The sequence below is a fragment of the Cariama cristata genome, unplaced genomic scaffold (assembly GCF_000690535.1).
Source record: "Cariama cristata isolate BGI_N322 unplaced genomic scaffold, ASM69053v1 scaffold1967, whole genome shotgun sequence".
Taxonomy (NCBI): Eukaryota; Metazoa; Chordata; class Aves; order Cariamiformes; family Cariamidae; genus Cariama; species Cariama cristata.
The window spans coordinates 175,319-195,759 of NW_009625959.1; the positions used below are offsets into that span (position 1 = coordinate 175,319).

The following is a 20,441-nucleotide window of genomic DNA, read 5'->3' on the forward strand; positions in this document are numbered from 1 at the left end:
ACCATGGGCTGCACCAGGGGCTGGTAGGGAATCTCTACTCTGGGCCTGCAGCACCTCCTCCTCCTGCTGCACTGACCTGGGGGTCTGCAGGGCTTTGTCTCACATATTCTCAGTGCTCTCCTCTCTGCCTGCAATTACTGTTGCACAGGGTTTTTTTTCCCCCTTTTTAACTCTGTTATCCCAGAGGCACTACCACCATTGCTGATGGGGCTCGACCTTGGCCAGCGGTGGATCCGTCTTGGGGCCAGCTGGCGTTGGCTCCGTCAGATGCAGGGGAAGCTTCCGGCAGCTTCTTTGTCTCACATATTCTCAGTGCTCTCCTCTCTGCCTGCAATTACTGTTGCACAGGGTTTTTTTTCCCCCTTTTTAACTCTGTTATCCCAGAGGCACTACCACCATTGCTGATGGGGCTCGACCTTGGCCAGCGGTGGATCCGTCTTGGGGCCAGCTGGCGTTGGCTCCGTCAGATGCAGGGGAAGCTTCCGGCAGCTTCTCGCAGAAGCCCCCCCTGTAGCCCCTCCGCTACCAAAATCTTGCCATGCAAACCCAATACATCAATATACAAATCTCTTTTCTCAAACATGGTGCACTTTTCTCATCTAGATGTGTATAACTGTGAGAGTTCCCTGTGCAAAGAGGAGAGCTGTCGTGCTGTCAAGGACATTTTTCTTTGATAAGGTGAAGATAAAGTCAGCCGCCTCTGCCAGGGCTCCGAGCTGGCTAAATTCAGATCAACTTTACTCTGGAAACCATTCAGCCACATTCAGACAGCATTGTCAGCAGGTGTTATGCCATGCTTTCAGCCTTGTTAGCATGATTTGCCAGCTTATGGTTGGAGATAGCTTACAGGCTCAAAGCATGGGCAGGTCAATGCTGGGTGCCCTCACTCTGACCTGAGCAGAGTTGCTCTGAGATAGATAAATGTATTTGTGCTCATAAGAGCAAGGGCTGACCCTGAATCTGAACAATATGGATTGTTTGAAGAAGCATCTACATCTTTGGTTTATGTTCAATGCTGGTTTGAGCTGGGCCTTGTGTTTTGTACAGCTGATATAGCAACTGTTCTGAGTGTGCATGCATGTGTGTGTGTACAACACTGCATTCTGCAGCACTAATTCTGCAATTGCTGACTGTGCTATACTGAGATATTCATAGCATAATGGGTTGCAGTTCAGTGGAAGAATATTTCAGGAAGTATTTACTCAAGAGAAAGCTTTGCCTATGGGACAGTTCTCACTGGGTGGTGTTTGGGCCACATTTGGGCCTTAGCAGGACATGCAAGCTCAGAGTATCATTCCTATATCAGGGAGGAAGGATATCATGGCTGGTGGATTAGTCAGTTGCATGTTGTGATCCTGAGTTAATCTCACCCTGATTTTGATATTGCCATTTGTGTTTACCTCTTGCAGCCCCTCATCACCTTGGAGAGCAGCATCTCATACATCTTCGCTGTGGAGGGGATGAACACTGTCACTGTGCAAGTTGCTGCGGGCAACACCCTCATCCAAGACACCAAGGAGATTGCAGTCCATGGTACCATCAGCCTTTTACAATCAGATTTCAGGGGGCTATATAGAGATGAAGAACAGGCAATCGCTACTGAACCAAAATGAACTCCTAGTGCCTGGAGGAACCTCTGAAGACAAACTGTAAACAAAATAGCTCAGTTGTGCCATGATAACAAAATACAGAAGTGAATTGGATGGGGCAGCTAGCCAAATTTGTAAGCACAGCACTGTAGTAAAGTGGCTGGTGTCTCCTTTGCCTATTGGTCTGTCTGTACACCCTGACTGGGAACTCCCAAAAGAAAAAACACTTAGAGCTGTAGCCAGACTGCCTTCCCTCTGCTTCCTAGCTGCGGAAAGAAGTAGTCATAGTGCATCATTAAGGTGGCCTGAATACAGCTGTTATTTCTCTTTATACAGTGACTGTATAAACAGCAGGGATCTGGAGGGGTCTGGAAAACCAGGGGGCAGAAATGACTCTGTTGTTGGTATCTCTGCCTATCTTCCATGCCACAGCTGGAGGTCTGAATGTGTCCACTGGACTTCCCTGTGGGTAATGTTTGGTGTGTTCTTGCCGTATCTGCACATCATGGGCTCCGAAAAACACCCTTTGGACTACCACAGAGCTTACCCTGTTTGGGGCTTGATAAAGGCTCAGTGGAAGGGTGCTCTCAGCAGTTTTGGCCGGAACTTTGAGATTTTTCCAGAGAATAATTTCCACCCTGGGCTAGTCTTCATTTTGCTTATCTGGTTATTGGCATCCAGCACTTAAGGGCAAGCTTTTTTTTGGGTAGCAAGTTTTATTAAGAGACCTGGGCTTCAAATAACTTGGGTTGCACTGTGTAGTTGAACTATGTGTGTCTTGTTTCAGTAATTAAATATAAATAAATGTCCTGCTGGTAACTGGAAAGCTATATGCTCAGATTTAACAGCCACCTAAATAGATACTTATTGATTGCCCGGCTGTGAAATGCGATGGGTTTTAATAATTTGTTAATATGATTTAGCAATACCCAAACTCGCTATTAGCAAATGTAAGTAACCCTCTACTCGATCCTTTTGAGAATTGCAAAATGCAGTGTTTACTTCTGGGAAATTTGCATCTTTCCACTAGTTTCTGGAATTAACCTGAATCAAGCATTCTGAGAGGGGTCCCCACAGGTGATCTCAGTCTTTGATATTGGTAGGTCCCACAAGGCACTCCTCACTCTCTGTTTTTTAAACACTTTGTAAGAAATTTTGCCATTCTATTTGAAAGATCCAAAGCTTTGAGCTCTATCACAAAGAGAAATTGATCCAGTTGGAATGTCCAAATAGTCCTATGCAGTGCCATGGGGCAAACTGACCTGGTCTAAGGAAGGAGTCGTCCTCTGGTGATCAGTTCAAGTCTCAGTATATAAATGAGTGACACCTTTGGTAAACATGTGCTCTGCTAAATTTGTATCCTAATCTGTGTCATGTGTGAAGTTATCATAGCTCTAGGCAGGAAGGCATGGCTTTCTGGTGTTAACAGTGGAGGAGATTTATTCACTGTTTTCTCAAATTGTGATTAACAGACCAGAATTTACTCAAAAAATAAATTGGACATGATACTGAGGGTTCAAAAGTCAAAGACTTTATATACCAGTCTCTGGGTTAAGCCTTCAGAACTTGAGAGAGTTTCCCTGCTCTTTTTGATGCTCGTTTTATTTAAAAATATTATGCACCATCTAAAGAGAAAGAACAGATCTTGCAGAAGATGCAACATAAATGCTGTGCTGGCACATCCCTGCTATTCTGTGGACTTTTTCATTTATACTTGTGTTGGTTTGTCTTAATCTAAACCCAATACCTTCTTACAAATGATTAATGGTACTTATTTGAAGTGTCTGGACATCAAGGTGAGGCACAGTACATCTCCAAAAACAAAAAGGAGAGTCTTCTACCCTAAGAACTTATATCTAAGTGTGATTCCTGTCCTGGATCTGTGCCTCCCACTGGCCCAAATCCATTGTGCACAGTTGTCATAAGGATTTCAGGCTTAGTCTCTGTTGACACCAGAGGGAAGAGTTGGAATTGGAGAAAAATTTGAATTGTTCTGTATTTGAAGTCTAGGAAATTTTACTTCCTCCCTGCAATCAGTCAATTAGGAAGTAATTTCAAAGTGTTTCATAAATAGCCATTGCTTGATTAGCCAGTCATTAGCACCACTGGGTTCTGACTTGTTGGGGTATTAGCCACTCATGGCTTCCCTCCAGGAGAGCAAACAGATAATACCTGCTTTTGAAAACATTATTTACAGTAAGTGTTTGCTCTGCAGATCATAACTGCACAGACCTTCCAAATTTCAGCCAGATGCTGCCTTATTTACCAGTCAGCTTCCTTGTAAGCAGAATCTGATGAAGTTGAGTGGCAAAATGACAAAGCCTAGAAGTGTCATGTAGGGAAGGCATCCTCTCACCTCTCTCATTCTTGCCTCCATTTCTTCTAGGAAGAGCCACAAGTTGGCATTAGGGCAAAATGTCCTTTATAAGCACCATTACAAGAATCCTTTCCTTGCAAGCTTTCTGTCCTGCTTAGTGTTAGCCAGCCCTTTTTCTTCTTTCAGCCTTTCCTCTCTCTCTTGCTTTATGGTAATTTAATTATGGTCTTCCTGTTGTCTTCTGCACCCTTGGCTGTACTCTGAACACCCATTTGATCTTCTCATGATACTGTTTTTCTGTTCCAGAGTATTTCCAATCTCAGCTCCTGTCATTTTCTCCCAACTTGGACTACCATAACCCTGACATCCCTGAATGGAGACAAGACATTGGCAAAGTCATTAAGAGAGCTCTAGCACAGGTGAGCATCTGCTTCCTTGTCTGTACTAACATCAAGTAGACTCTTGAAACATGCACTTTTCCAACATGCTAACTTAAAAGAATGGGAAAGAACAGCAGTAATGAAGCTATCATTTTAAATTGATAAAAAGCTTCTTAATATGCTGGATCTTTTTACAGAGGCAAGCTATATTGCGAATTTTGTGGAAATATTATGATTACTTTTATTAATATTTCTGTGGTGCTTTTTAGCTTTTAATATCCCTGAGGACTTTACAAATACTAGATTGTAATAGTATCATTATTATTCTTATTTTGCCAAATAGACATTACAGTATCTACTGTTTTCTAATCCAAACATTTGAGTAATGTTACTGCATGTTCTTAAACAGCTGATCCACTTCATCCTGGAAGACAGATATTGTAATATGTTGGATATATGAGGAAGATGTATTTACCTCTTCCTGATACTCAGTCAGGACTTCCACGTGCAGCTAAGTGTAGCAACTGGTGAACATTATAAAGCTCTACTCCCTTTCCAACTGGGGCAAATATAAGAATTCAGAGGGAAAATAAACTTACCTTTAAAATACAGGACAAAGAGAGAGTTCTGTGGGTGGAAGGTACTGAATCTTCCTTTGGGATTAATTAGAATATGTAAACTAGCTCACACATTCTTACAGGAAAGTGGACAATATCAAATAGCCAGGGACATCGGTTTTGTGTGCAATCAAGAGATAGATTTAGGCAAGCTTTTGGGTTTTTTACATTCTGCCAAAAATGTATCTTGCGCTTTTTTGCTTCAGCTACAGCTGTTCTTAGAAATGGAGGATGATTACTTTTACCAGGAAAGTACGTTCCTGCTCAGCTTTTCTCATCTGCAGCCCACTCAAAATTCACAGTTTATAAGAGTTTTCTTGATTGTTTTCCCATCCTGAGAAAACACTAAGTTCATTTGTGTAAACCGTTGTTCCCTTTTACTGTATTGAGAGTCAAGCTTGCAGAAAAAAGAAATTAATTAGGTTGTAACTATGAAGAGTTACAGACAACAGTAGAAATCATGTAGAAGTGCTTGCTTGTATATCCTTTTGTAACTATTTGGTTGCAGCCTGTGGTCTATGTTTATAGGATAGATCACCAGGAGCGGGCTGCCCCATTGATACATTTCAGTTCAGGAATGAGGCCAAGGAGCTTGAGGTGGGGTAGGACAGGGACCATTAACCTCATGTAGCAGAGAGTTTCTGAGGGAGGAGAGGCTTCCTGCCCTACTGAGAATGCACAGCTTGGATTTGGCGAGAGAGGGCATTAGCCTAGGTGGGCAGATCATGCTGAAGACAGTTGTGAGAGTCAGGTGTGGAACTGACTCTTGGTTCAGCAAATTGAACAGTTCCTAGCACAGACCTCCAAATTACCCCCAGCAATAAAAAGCCTCGCACCAGAGACATTAAGTTATTCATGTATGGCAAATGTGGATCCCCATAGCCTGATATTAGAAGGTGATCGTAGGCAATTTTCTTCATATGTCCCTGTAGCATTACAGGCTGGGGGAAGAGTAGTTACAAAGTGGTCAAGCAGAAAAAGACCTAGGGGTGCTGGTTGACAACCGGCTGAACATGAGCCAGCAGTGTGCCCAGGTAGCCAAGAAGGCCAATGGCATCCTGGCTTGTATCAGGAATAGTGTGGCCAGCAGGACCAGGGAAGTCATCGTCCCCCTGTACTTGGCACTGGTAAGGCTGGGCACCTTGTGTGCTGTGCCCAGTTCTGGGCCCTGAACTTCAAGAAAGACATTGAGGTGCTGGAGTGTGTCTAGAGATGGGCAACGAAAGTGGTGAAGGGTCTGGAGCACAAGTCTGATGGGGAGCAGCTGAGGGAGCTGGGGTTGTTTAGTCTGGAGAAGAGGGGGCTGAGGGGAGACCTGATCGCTCTCTACAACTACCTGAAAGGAGGTTGTAGCGAAGTTGGGGTTGACCTCTTCTCCCAGGCAACTAGTGACAGGAAAAGAGGAGATAGTCTGAAACTGCACCAGGGGAAGTTCAGGCTAGAAATGAGGAGTCATTTCTTCATAGAAAGGGTCATTAGGCATTGGAATGGCCTGCCTGGGGAGGTGGTGGAATCGCCATCCCTGGAGGTGTTTAAGAAAAGACTGGATGTGGCCTTAGTGCCATGGTCTAGTTGACATGGTGGTGTTAGGGCAAAGGTTGGACTTGATGATTCCAGAGGTCTCTTCCAACCTCATCAATTCTGTGATTCTGATTTCTGTTAGTTGTGCACTTACCTGTGGTTGCTTTGAGCCAGCCTCTCTGCTTCTGACTTCGGGTCATTCTTTTGTGGCAAGAAGGACGATATGGAAAATTCAGATATGGAGATATGGTAGGTTTGGACTTTGGGTTGAGATCTTTGGGTCCAGGAGTGTTGTCAAGCCTATATTTACTTCTAGAAATGGAGTGAATCATTAGCAGAACTTCTATTTCTGACCCACCAAATGGGTGGAACAGCTTATAGGACACCTGCAGTGGATCTGGCAATTAACAATTTGATGGGAGCACAGTTTCCCATAGTGAATGGAAACATCAGTAATAGAATACCAGCTACAGATCTCTTTTTTACTTTTCTCTTAGGTGACTGGTATCCCTGATGAACAGATCTTGGTAGCTGTATTTCCTGGGCTGCCTACTTCTGCTGAACTCTTCATACTGCCCCATAAAAACATAACAGAGAGGAGGAAAAGCAGTGAGGCTGATCTGGAGCAAGTAAGGAAAGAAGGATTCATGGAACATTCATTCCTATCATAGCATTTGCAGAAGGGCCTCTTAACTTGTGCAGCATTGGAAATGACTTAGAATAACTGTGATGGAATTGGATGCATCTGGGACTGTGGCAGTACAGTTTATGGCATTAAAGAAAATTATTTTCAGAGGAAAAATGGGCTTTTCTAATACCTCACTGAGATATGTGACAGTCTACCAGCAGAGGTTCTTCCTAGATCAATGGTGTGTCCTTATTACAGTAGTTATGGCCAAAGAAACCTTGAATATGTACTCCCTCTACTCTCTGGAGGAATGCTAATAGAGAGAGGCCAAAGCAGCAAGATAATATAATGAGGTTTACTAAAAATAAATCAGGCTCTTCAGCTCATATATCACTGGAACAAGACCTCTTTTTTCTGCAGCAGCGAATGGCGTGTGCAAACTATATTTGGAAGTTACAATATCCATCCATTTAGATAAATAGGTAATTACAGTGATGAATAGCAACAGTGATATGCAGGCAAGGGAAGAGCTAGGAACAACAGCACTACTCCACTGAGGCTTTCATGCTAGAATTACCAAGTGATTAAATCAGCTCTATAAAGGCAAAGGAGTGAAGTGCTGCTGGAAAGGCTACTTAGCTCTAGCTAATGTTCTTGTATGCAGCATTTTTACTGTGTCCAAGCTGTGTGTGTGCCCATCTCCAAGTAACTCTTGGAGGAGTAACTCTTCTGTGATCAAACATTAATAATTGAGAGGACTGCTGAATTCTGTCGAAGCTCTTGTCACCCACCAAGCAAAGTCAGTCCCCTCAGAGTAGTACATTTGTCCTAGGAAGCTGGCAAAGCTGACCTCCCAAATTTATGGTGGTGAGTGTGCAGAAGAGAAGCATTGTGGTGAAAGGTTTGGAAGGCTTTTTGGAGGGATTTTCTTAGGGTCATTTCCATCCTGTTCACTAGGATCTACCCGTATTAGAATTCCCTCTGAACAAGCTGTTGTGTCAATATTTCATGGATCAGTATTGTGCAAACATCTCAGATTAGGTTTCTGACTAGCTGACCATGAGGCCTGAAGCTCTAGTGCTCTAATTTTGTTTGATGATCTACTCAGTTGTACTTCGGCACCTGTTGTTGACTTCTGCTTGAGGAGCTCTGTCCTGGAGAGCAGGCCATCAGAACTACTCAGTAGCTATGCCCTGACCATCAGAACTACTCTTGGGAGACCAGGCATTAGCAAACTCAGGCTCCAGTGTGACATGCCAAGTATGTGCTCTGAGGCAACCAAATAGCACATCATAGCTGGGTTGCTGAGCCATGAGTAAACTCCAGACCAAGGCTGCCTTTCTAAATGAAGGAGAAATATGGCAAGTTTGCCATTAATCTTCAAAACTGGATTGCTTCATCCGCAACAGCCTACTTAAACAGGAGCTACATGACAGAGCCAACAATGTGCCCTCATGGCCAAGAAGGCCAATGGTATCTTGGGGTGCATTAAGAAGATTGTGACCAGCAGATCGAAGGAGGTTATCCTCCCCCTCTACTCTGCCCTGATGAGGCCACATCTGGAATAATGTGTCCAGTTCTGGGCTCCTCAGTTCAAGAAAGACAAGAAACTACTGGAGAGAGTCCAGTGGAGGGCAACAAAGATGATGAGGGGACTGGAGCATCTCCCTGATGAGGAAAGGCTGAGAGAGCTGGGTCTGTTGAGCCTGGAGAAGAGAAGACTGAGAGGGGATCTCATCAATGCTTATAAATACCTTAAGGGTGGGTGTCAAGAGGATGGGGCCAGACTCTTTTTCAGTGGTGCCCAGCGACAGGTTAAGGGGCACCGGGCACAAACTGAAACACAGGAAGTTCCATCTGAATATGAGGAAGAACTTCTGTACTTTGAGTGCGGTGGAGCAGTGGAACAGGCTGCCCAGAGAGGTTGTGGAGTCTCCTTCTCTGGAGATCTTCAACACCCACCTGGATGTGTTCCTGTGCATCCTGCTGTAGGTGAACCTGCTTTGGCAAAGGGGTTAGACTAGATGATCTCCAGATCACCCTTCCAGCCCTGACCATTCTGTGATTCTATGTGACTAGACCTGCCCTGAATCAATGCAAGTGAAGAAGTTACTACGCTGGACTACTTAACTTAATTCCATCATCCACCAATGAAAGACCAATACGTCAGTGATTTCCAAGTGCATTAGATCAAACTCACAGGACATTGTGGAGTATGAAAAGATCCTTAGTTCTTTTCTCTCCTTCCCTACCCCCCAAAAAAAGGAAAAAAAAATTCCTGACTTTCTTGGTTTGCTTCCCAGGAGAGGTATGATAACATACTCTCTGAGTCTCAAAAGTCCTGTAGGGAGACTTGCCTGTAGTAACACTCAGTTCCATCTAAAGCACAAGTACATATTTCTTTCCACTTCCTCAGTCTCTCACTTCCCTTCTCTTCCTGAAGCCAGATGTTAGTCCCCATTCATAGGCTACATGCATTCCTGAATGTTCTCCAGAGCTTGCTGTATTCTGTATTGTAACTACTGTATCTCTTATTATTTCATCAGGTGGTAGAAATCCTTTTTAATGCTCTCAACCAGAACCTCGTCCAGTTTGAACTGAAGCCTGGCGTTGAAGTAATTGTGTATGTTACTCAGTTAACATTAGGTGAGTGTGGAGTCAAATGCATAGCTGTTGTTCTCTTGAGTCTTCAGACAACTCCAGGAGAACCAGTCTACATCAAAGCACTCACAGTTTGGTATGTGCTACTGGGATACATAGGACTGATCCTATTGAGATGTTGTCTGTGGTAGAAGCAGAAAGTGCTAAAAACAGGATCCAGCAGTGACATCTTCATGCACCAGTTCGTACAAGTATTAAAAGTACCTTTTAAGAGTTCCCTATGGCTTAATTAACTCCTGCATTGATATTTTCCAAGTGTTTTAGAAAATCAAGTGAATGGTGTTCTGTTAAGCCCTCATTGGACACCTGTAGAATTCAGTGGGAGTATTACTAACCTTCATGGATATTGGATCAAATCCTTATTGCAAAGGGATTGTTAAAGTTATGACTAGCCAAGAAGCTTTATAGAGGCAAAGTACGCATGAAAAGAAGATCTACACCTCTTACAGGGAATAGGTGCCTGAATATTGACTTCGACACATTAAAACATACTTAAATTTCAATGCTACCTATCTCCATTTTCACACAGAGTAATGAATAGTCACTTTAAGCTTCATCACCTCCTTTGCTTTGAACCACCCTAGTGGGAAGCTCTCAGCTGCCGCCAAGAATTTCAGCCGACCTAGTGTGAAGCTCTCAGCTACTGCTGAGACAGTGAGACTGCAGAGGAGATGATGAATTTATTTTTGCCCTTGCTTTTTATGACTACCCTTGCAATTATCTGAAATGTGGGATCTTGTGCATGTGACATTGCTGATAGCCTCTCCGAAAGATTGAGTTTCATGTCCTATGATAATACACTTCCTCTTTTTACATGAGACTCTCAGAGAGCCAAGAGCTGGGCTAAACCAAGGCTTGTGACCTATCCTACAGGTAACGCCCTTTTGCCTTCACTCTCTGTTATTTGGGGATGAGAGTCAGATGTTAATAAGAGTAGACTTGAATGAATTAATTTGCAAAACTGGGAATGAGATCCAAATATCTGCAGTCTCCACATTCAGAATCTGGGTTTGTTCTAGTGAGACACTGCAAAGTGTGGATTTAGCTTACAGCACTCAACTATTCTTGCACACACCCCCAGCAGAGGTACTGCATTTGTTTCATGACCATTCCCATAATATTTTGGCTCAGGTGAAATGACAGTCAGTTCTTTTCCATGAAAGAGTCCGTAGAAGTAGCAGAAGCAGAATACTGGCAGGATCAAACTCTTAGGTGTAAAAATTTGATGATGGAACCAGAAGTGAATGTATTTGCATAGACTTTATCCCCATCTTCTGGGTGGCAGAAAAAGAATAGTGAACAGTAAAAAACCAAAACCAAATATTTATGCAGAGTGAGAAATACTCAGCTGCTACTTATAATCATTTGTGCGTCACTAGAGACTTCTCATCAGACTCTTGATTCTCAGCACAGTGCTCAGGCCATTAAGATGGTCTGCTCTGATGAGCTGTGGGAATAGCTGCATAAACAAGGTATAGTAATACACTTTATTTAGCCCACCCAAAGTGTCAAGGATATATGGATCAAATCTCCAAAATGTTGTGATGTAGTGCGTGCTTTGGTCCAGGGTTATTGCTTTGGGCTCCTCCACATTATGAAAACTGACTGAATTAAAAAGTCTGTAAGGTCCAATACAAAGATGAACCTTGAGGCATCTCACAAGACTGGATCCCTGTCACATGTGAGACAGACATATGTCCTTGGAAGACGGGAGTCATGCTGTTCATGGATGCTCTGAGGTAGCTTCTCCAAAGGGGAACAGACATGCATTAAGCCACACTTCATAAATTTCACTTCCACTCTGGTCCCTGGAGAAGCCTGAAAACAAATAGCCCAGAGTGTTAACACAGGAGTAGTCAGCCGTTCAGCTAAGCATGGCTTGCTGTGCCTTTTCACTAGGAGATGTTAGACTGCACTGTCTCAAAAAAAGGAGCTTGGATTTCAAAGGACGAGAGAGTCAATTTATTTCCTACTGATTGGTCTTGCCGAAAACAGCATGCCCCACACAGCAGTGCTAAGGCAGATGTGACAAAGACAGAGTTGAGCGCAACTCTCTGATAGTCATATGTTCCCTAATAATATCTTACAAATGTAATGCTCTGCCTTTCCTCCTGCAGCACCCCTTGTTGATTCCAGCACAGGTCATAGCAGTTCGGCGATGCTGATGTTGTTGTCTGTGGTGTTTGTAGGCTTGGCTGTTTTTTTAATCTACAAATTCAAGAGGTAAGTTGAGAAACTTTTAGGGATGGGAGGAGGAGACACTGGGTGGTTTACAGGAAACCTAGGCAGAGCAGTACCTGGATTGCAGATGTAGAGCGAGTTATGCTGGCCTAAGGCTTAGACCAGTATAGTTCCCTATTTCTCATGTACAGAAACAAGACCATCTACTGCCCTTCTACCACAAAACGGAGGCTCTGAAAGCTCACCAAGAGCTCAGAAACCAAACTGTGACCTGCTTCAGCAGATGTGTTTTGAACCACAGACCAGCAATAGGAACCCTGTGTGCTCACTGAGTACTAAGCTACACAATCCAGACTTAGTCAAAAAATCGTATGATGGATGTCTTCATACAGTCTGTATCTACCTGGCCAACTGCCTTAGTTCAACAGGTTCTCATTTGTATCTTGCTAAGTGAATAGTTTAGTCTTGCAGAGGAACAGGTGTGATTATGTCAAGGATGGGAGACTCAAAGCCAGAAAATTTCGTGTTAAGCATCAAAATGCATTTGGGAATCTGTGCTGAGATTTTCTTTGCCAGATGTTAATATAAACATTTTACTTCCAGGCAGCAGGCAGGACCTGTGCTGGTCTGTGGCACTTTGCTGCTTCAAGCTGTGAAACAAAATGTGGGATAAGAATGGCCTGTTTGCTGAAGGGCTGCCTTACGAGAATATATTTTAGGCAGATGGAGCTCCTTAGGAGGAACTTTGCATTCAATACAGTACTTGATGTGTTAAATAATCTATGTGCCCAGATCCTGCCCAGTGGCAAAATATTTTATTAGAAGCATAAGCTGAGTCTAACTTAAAAAAAAAAAAAAAAATTCTGGACACAAGTAGTTCCTCCCAATTGGGAAGCTAGAGCTTTTCCTGTCCTGATTCCAGCTCCAGTTTCTCTCTCCAGCTTTTCTGCAGCCCAAGATAAGGCTAGTACTCTCTAATGATGTTAATGGGATACAAACAATATTAAAAATGGAACGATAAGACGGGCATGTATCTTAGTCTCCAGGTTTAAAGCTCCCCTCATTTCTAACCTCTTACATTAACCGTTGTCAAAATCAGTGTGTGGCACTGCTTCTAGTTCTTGATCCTGTGCACATCAAGATCTATTACCAAGCTCCTATTGACTTCAGTGGCCCAGGACAATTTCCAGAGAACTCATGTGTGTGAATCTGCTCAGGTGCAGATTTCTGGGCTTTCAGCATGACTTGGTGGTTGCAGTCTGAAATCCTGTCTCTGCTTCCGTGAGGTGGAATACCGTTTCCCAGGTGAATGGGGAATGGGACATGGGGATTTTTTAAGGCATTGATTTAATAATGTGCTGGGGAGGCAGCTGATGATTTCTCTCACTCCCAGATGTAGGATGAGGAGGGCAAAGAAGTCTCTCTGGGAGGTGTGTCAAGATACAGGTATAACCCTTTGTAAGACATGCTTTCCTTTGTGTTTCGGTGAGATGATTTCTTAGGTTTGGCCTAATGTGTTTGGCTCTGTGGTCAGTGATCAGTTAACAGGAAGAAGGATCTGTATATTCCGGCTGTCAGAGAGCAGTGAGGAGCTTGGTAATCCACTTTGTTTTGGCAGTCTCCAGGTCATGTTATGCTACTACAGCTCATAAAACTGACTCTTGTACTACTTTAGCATCCTGAGCCTTGAGCATAGCAGTCATCAGCCTTGTGTTGTGCTCCAGGGCTAGGAAGACCCTGCCTTGTTAAAATTTGTCTGAAAACTGAATGTATTACAAATTGGGAGTGAGGGGGAAGGGGTTAAAGCATCAGTTTTGCTTAGCCCAAAGCTCATCAACTTGCTGTCCCCTCATCTGCTCTGTCCCAAAGAGGACAAACCCAGGTCAAAGTGACAAAGTTGAGGATTAAGTCAGATACCCAGAGTGTCTTCAGCTTGATTTTTCAGAACAGAAAGCAATTTTTCAGCTGTCTAAAACCTCTGGCTCAATGGATCAGAAGTGAGAGCATGCAACAATCCTTAATGGAAAAAGGAGGTGAAAACAAAAGCTTTCCTCTAGCTCTCAGTGATGCAGTGGTCCATTAGCCATATGTACTTTTCTGATCAACTGTGATCCCAGCCTGAATACAGGACTGCTGCTCACAGGAAAAGGTTGTGGGGAGAGCATGGGCCTGCATGAATTTTTAATTCTACAACTTTAGAGAATCGGTGCTTTGCTGGTTTGCACACAGCTGGTTTGCTGACAGAGGGATGCTTGTTGAGGAGGTTGGGGTGGAAAAGGAAGGAAGGGGGAAAAGTACGAAATAATCTGTAAAAAGTTTGTTTCTTTTCTGAGAGATTGAGCATATAGCAGATCAATACTATATGTGTATGGGTGGTGGGTAATAGTGGGGCAATGGAGCAGTCTGTGTAAGTGTTCTAGGACAGGAGTGCAGGAGTGTGTGTGTGCATGTGCTCAGAGATACGCAGTGGGACATTGTGGCCACCTGTGTCTGTCCTGGGAGGCACAGCAAGATCAGGTATGCGTATATGGATGCACCTATGTATGGCTGTCTCAGTTTTTTTTTCCCTTAACTCTCTGAAGTACCTGGAGGCTCTCTGCCTTACAACTCTAAAGAGCTTTTCTCACCTTTCCTCTCAAAGCTCAGAAGACTATCTCTTCTCTACCATTGCATTGTTTGGAAGCAAAACTAAGTCTTCCAGTATCTCCAGGCATGTTCTGTTGTCCACATCTCTACACATTTCCAGATGTATTCTGGACACTTAAATCCTATGGGAATGCATTTGTCCTTTCTCATCCAATGTGTGCATTCCCTGTGTAGTGCTTATGTCTTCTAGTGATCTGTAAGGCATGTCTGAAGGTTAGAAAGAGAGGGTAGGAGAAAGGGAGAAGAACATGAGGTTTCTTAACTGCTGCTAAATATCCCAAATATGTCCTGACTTGCTGCTGGTTAAGTACAGAATGCCAAATTAAGCCAATAGCACAAGTCATTTGAGGCCAGAACTTCACTGGAGTAAAACCAGCATAGATCTATTGAATTCATGACAGTTGAGGCAATTTCTGCTGCTTCCAATCTCTGACATATCCAGTAGCAGACAGGTTAGCATAAAGAGATAGCATTTTGTATAGCCTTTTTTGAACACATCTTCGTTCTCCTGTGTGCTTTCAGGAACTGAAAAGAATTCTCTGAATTTTCCTTATTTTAGCAGTGTGGACTGCATGGCACGGAGTCCTTTTAAGGACATTAGAAAAAAATCAGTCAGTCACCTTCCAACAGATAATCCTACCAACCCCCACGATGCTTAGCACATTACTTTTCAGTTCTCTCATTTTAAACTTGCATTTCTCCAGAGATTACTGTCTAACTATCTGTCTAGGCCTGTCTAACTAACTGTCTAACTAACTGACTTTCAAGGATATCATTCTAGCAGTCCAAGTTAACTTCTCTTGGAAGAAGGAAGAAGAAATAATCCCTTCACTTTCTTGGCTTCCTGAGCAGCAAGGGAAAATAAGTCGCTGCAAACCTGCGTGATCCATAGCATGACAAACTGTTTTTGCAATGAAATGATAACAAATAGACTTCGGGTGGGTGTTACGAGGTCCAAGTCCTTTCTGTACTCTGAGGCAGGACCAATTCTTTATAGCTCTTTCTGATGTGGCAATTCTTACTGAGTCAGTGTGGGCCTGTCAATAGAAACAACCCTAGCAATTTTTTTCTCGGTTGATAGTAGCACTCAAATTGATTTTTACTTTTGGTTTTCAATGCACCACTGATCATGTAATAAATACTGAGAGCTGGCAATTGCAACTGATTGTACTTAGTTGATTGCTGCTCTCTGAGCTGGGTGCAGTGTCTACTGTGTGCACGCCTTCTCGTTTAAAAGGGCAGAACCAGAACATTTAGGTTTACAGCTGGGGGCGCCTTTGGGCACAGGATAGGAAGACAGTGGCCTGACATTTGGAGTAGCTTTAGGCTGGTGTTGAAATTAGTGGATGCTAATGGCACTTTCAGAGCAGAACATCACTGTCATGCTTTCACCATTCTGAGAGCTGAAACTTTGCATCACTGCCGGTGCTGCATTTTTGGGATTGGTCTCAGTTTAGTTGGTCTGATAATCAGTGGCACACCAGAGATCCCTGTGTTACAAAATATAACCTTGTTTTCCTTTCCTGTGCAGGAAAATCCCTTGGATTAACATATATGCCCAAGTTCAGCATGACAAGGAGCAGGAAATGATTGGCTCTGTCAGCCAAAGTGAAAATGCCCCCAAAATCACTCTGAGTGAGTTCACGGATCCTGAGGAGCTGATGGACAAAGAATTGGACACGCGAGTGATGGGTGAGAGACAGCCCTCAGCTGGGGCTTGTTTCACAGTCTGGGTGAGGATGTTGGCCACTGGGGTATTAGGGAAGGCAGCGACTGTGACCCCAGGTACAAGGAGTGCCTGAGGCACTGAGATAGGGAGCAAACCTCTCTCTGCAACATGGTTAACAGGGGTTTTTTCACATAATTTTTCAGCTTTTCTCACAGTGTTACATGACCAGAGTAGGAACTTGGAAACCGCAACAGGCATACAGGAGCAGGTAGTAATGGCTGTGGCTCACACCTATGCCTGCTGATGACCCTGCCTCTTCTGTGGAGGGGTCCCAAATTCTCTCAACCCTCAGAAGAATCAGCTGAGCCAAGCTTACACTGTTGGTGTGCTATCATTACAAGTGAATATGTCCCTAATAGCTTAGTGAGTTTACTGCTGCTCAACTGAGCTGTAGTAACGGATTTTCTGCATGTTCCATGCTTATTGCAAATACAAAAAAGAATATGTTACTTTTAAGCACCTTTTCTGTCTTTACACTTACACAAGTACATCCTGAGCAGGAGTGAGCAGCAATATAGACCAAACTGTTGAAGCCAATGCACTGAGTCTCTTCTCCATTTTCTCCTCTGCAGGAAGCATCTCAACAATTGCCAACAGTGAAAGCACAAAGGAAATCCCCAACTGCACTAGTGTTTAATACTGAGAATCCACTTGGTCTACAACATTTCTGACTTTTTATTTGTAATTATTATTGTTATTATTATTATTATTATGAAAAAAGAAAGAGTTATATGTCATTATTATCATTTGGGAGGGGATAGGGTGGGCTTTTTCTGTTTATCAGGGCTGCATTCATAAATAGCAGTGGTTCTTCATATTTAAGAAATACTCACCAGATTAGAAAGAAAAAGAAAAGAATGAGTCGAGTGTGCAATGGGATTTGAACACCAGCCTTCTATTAAATACAGAATGGGAATTAAGTATTCAAATCCAACAGGTAGGTATAGTACCTTAGACAACATGTTGTAGGTAAATTGTCCCTTTTCAGCCCTTTTCAAAATAAGTCATGAATCAGCTACTTCATCCTTCCAGAGGGCTCAGGCTGGGTTGTTGGACCAGACTCTGCAACGTGCCAACAGTCCTCAGTTTCCAATGACATGCATGTCTCAGCTTTTTGCAGGATTTTGCCTCTTTTAATTGCTTTTAATTTCAGTCACCCTCTGGCACTGTTGACTGCTGAGAAAGGGAAAAAAGAATAAGAGCAAACACACACGTTGGTGTTCTTTGGACTGTAGATTGGCTGGAGGGGACAGCACCACAAGCAATGAAGGAGCATGCCTGAGTTTATGAATGCAGCCCAAACCCTGTGCATGTGAATAGCAAGGATGCCGAAGGCCTACTGTAGATAATTATGATGTACATAGCTTTTTATTTCTTGGGAAATAATTTAATGTTTAGTAAGAGAAGATATGTTTAAAACAAAACCTGAACCACACACACACACATGCACGCACACACACATACGTGCGTGCACACACACACATGCGTGCGCTCGTACACGCCAGCTAACCAGGGACCCTGGTGAGCACTTGAATCATGCTTTGGTTCCAAGCGTATTCCAGTTGTCTGTCATATTTCAATCTGACACTGCTATCTATAAACAGCATAGCTTATTTCTCTGTATAACTGCAAGCCTTTTTTTTTATTATATATATAGTGTCATTTCCTATGATGGTGCAGAAATAGATATTAACAGGAGAGACTATAAGCCTGTCATGAATATTTTAGTGATGTTCATAATCTCTTCACCTCTGTCACTGTTGTCCACTTCTGAGAAGGATCTTGATGACATCCATTAGGGAAAATGAGGAAAACACGCAAAATTATTACCATCTCAGTGCGGGCAAATATCAGTGTGCTTGCAGTAACCAGTACAACCTCAACTCAACAGTAGGCCAGGTTGCAGTAGCTTTATTCCCAGTGAGAAGTCATGCTTTTAGCAGTTAAGCTGGTGAAGTAAAGTGCTATTCAAGATGTGTAAGAATAGTAAATTTTGGCTGAACATGATGCATGTGATTAGAGACTGCTCTTTGGAGAGGGGTATGCAGGCCAAGCCTGCATAACTGAGGTGTGAAAAGTCTTTCTTATTAGTACTGCAGAATGGCTGCTTCCAATTTTGGATGGAAATGCCATCAGAGTAATTTCTGCATGGTAGGTTGGTGCTTTCTGATTAGAACAGGGAGGTTAATGAAAAAAAGGTTCTTTAGGAATCTTCTAGCACACCGAGTTGAGGGTAGCCCTTAGGAGTGGTGGAGTTTTGGGGCAGGAGGTTGACTTAGTGGTGAGTTACTTTTATCCATTTTTCTTGAGTTGTTGATGTTAAAAATGGACATTATTCTGCAGAGTATTGAGTTATAAGACCCAGGAGGAGTGGAAGGAAGATTGGAGGTATGTTTGGGAAGATATTCTAGTCCTTGTGTGGTAACAGGTGACAGAAATAAGGCTAGATGACAATATTTGTTAACATTTTTTAGGATCTGGATACAGGACTCCACATCACCCTTAATATATCTGGACTGAAATGAGGAGATGGCTAGAATTTAGGTGTTACTTGCTACCTCTCTGCATTGCAACATGCCAATTGGCTACAAACCAGCCTCAGCTACATGTGTTTACTCTATTAATGGGCTGGAATGTCTTTCAAAGGTTATAATCCTGAGAGATCTGCAGGTGGAGAGAAAAGTGGTTAAACACTTTTGCAGCAAAACACAGAAAGTATTTCAAGATTAAAATTGTAAAACCAAAATGCAGGGAAATACTGTTTTGTGTGAACTACTAAAGCTAAATATTCTCAGTTCTTCTCCATTTCAGTCAGGCTTGTGGGCCTTTTCTGTTGATTTTAAAATAGTTCTTTTCTGTTTCCTCCCTCACTTTTCTGTTCTGTTTCCTAATATAAGCTGAAGAGTGATGACTGTGTTACTCTATGTAACCTTGTGTTTCCATCCATCACGTGTGAGTAAACTGTTGCGTTACTGTCCCTGTTCTACTGAAACACCAAAGTAGTTTACAGTAATGGCTCAGTCCGGTGATAACACTGTTAGCACAAGGCCATAGCTTCCCATTTAGGTATAGATGGGAGGGATGTACGTAAACAGTGGTCCTGTGGGTCTTGAGCTAAATTGTGGGCTGATCTCAGTCTTTGCCGATCATTAGGATTTGAGGGACTGCTTTCGTCAGCTGCCACAGAGGACTCTGAAATTATTTCCCATATTAACTTTTGTTTTATAAACCAGGAAACAAAGTGAAAATATTCATTGTTGTTTGGAATTTTCTAGGTTTTTCACAGGATTGATCTTATGTTGATTTAAAAATAAAGGCAGGGGTTACAGTTTTTGCAATCTCTTTTCACAATTTTTTACAACTTTTACAATTTTTTGCTTTACGCTCTTAAAGATGTCTGTTAAATATCTCATAACAGATAGGAGGAAGCAAAGAGGAAAAATTGGGAGTAAGCTGCTGAAAAAAAATGGAAACATTTTCACTTCTCAAAAAGAAATTTAATCTCAATGAAGGCTGAGAAGTTTCTGAATGATACAGTTAATTTTTGGACAAACATATGTCCAGGAAGCCATTTTCAATCCAAAATTATCCTAAAGGCAGTACAAAGCAAACAAAAAAAATCCATTGAACCAAAATTAAATGTCAAAAACCTCTGCCTGATTCTTGAGTTGGCTCAAACTTCATGTTCCATGAGGCTTAGTGGGTATCACTGCCTCTCAGGGTAGTTCGTCACACTGCTGTCTGGACCAGAGTGTGCTCCATGTACATCTGGAAAGAGCTTCCTAGGATGTACGTGGGACCACATTTGCCAGATCATACCTGCTGCATTAGGGCACAGCCATGGCTGATGGCAGCTGAAAAAAGCTTGCATTCATGACAGAAAACTGCTCCGTTAGGATACTAGAAGGGTAACTACTGCATCCCAGTGGGATACCCAGGGCTGTATCTCTCTATGGAACCTCTGTAAGGTTTGGATTGGGCAACCAGCACTGTCCATCTGTTTTGGAAGGTACTGAGCTGCAGCATTAGCACAGGCTGAAATATTGGCCACTTTTATTTGTGTATGTCATGCTGGGAAATAACAACTTGGGGATGTGATTGGATTTTTTTCCCCTGCAAGTGTTACCCCTGAGAAAAATGTAATGGAAATGCTTGAAGCTGTAGAGTATTAT

The 20,441-nt window shown here is 42.8% G+C and overlaps 1 protein-coding gene across 1 annotated transcript in view; it reads left to right on the forward strand.

The window, feature by feature from the left end:
- SORCS3 (sortilin-related VPS10 domain containing receptor 3) overlaps positions 1–16,906 on the forward strand; it is a gene marked incomplete at its 5' end in the record, with an annotated part of 167,062 nt that extends 150,156 nt beyond the window's left edge. The window contains 7 exons of the mRNA XM_009703810.1: positions 1,410–1,533; positions 4,213–4,325; positions 6,922–7,053; positions 9,599–9,698; positions 11,831–11,936; positions 16,072–16,232; positions 16,842–16,906. Coding sequence (XP_009702112.1) covers positions 1,410–1,533; positions 4,213–4,325; positions 6,922–7,053; positions 9,599–9,698; positions 11,831–11,936; positions 16,072–16,232; positions 16,842–16,906 — 801 coding nt within the window. The remainder of the gene's footprint in view (positions 1–1,409; positions 1,534–4,212; positions 4,326–6,921; positions 7,054–9,598; positions 9,699–11,830; positions 11,937–16,071; positions 16,233–16,841) is intronic.
- Between the last annotated feature and the right edge of the window lie 3,535 nt (positions 16,907–20,441).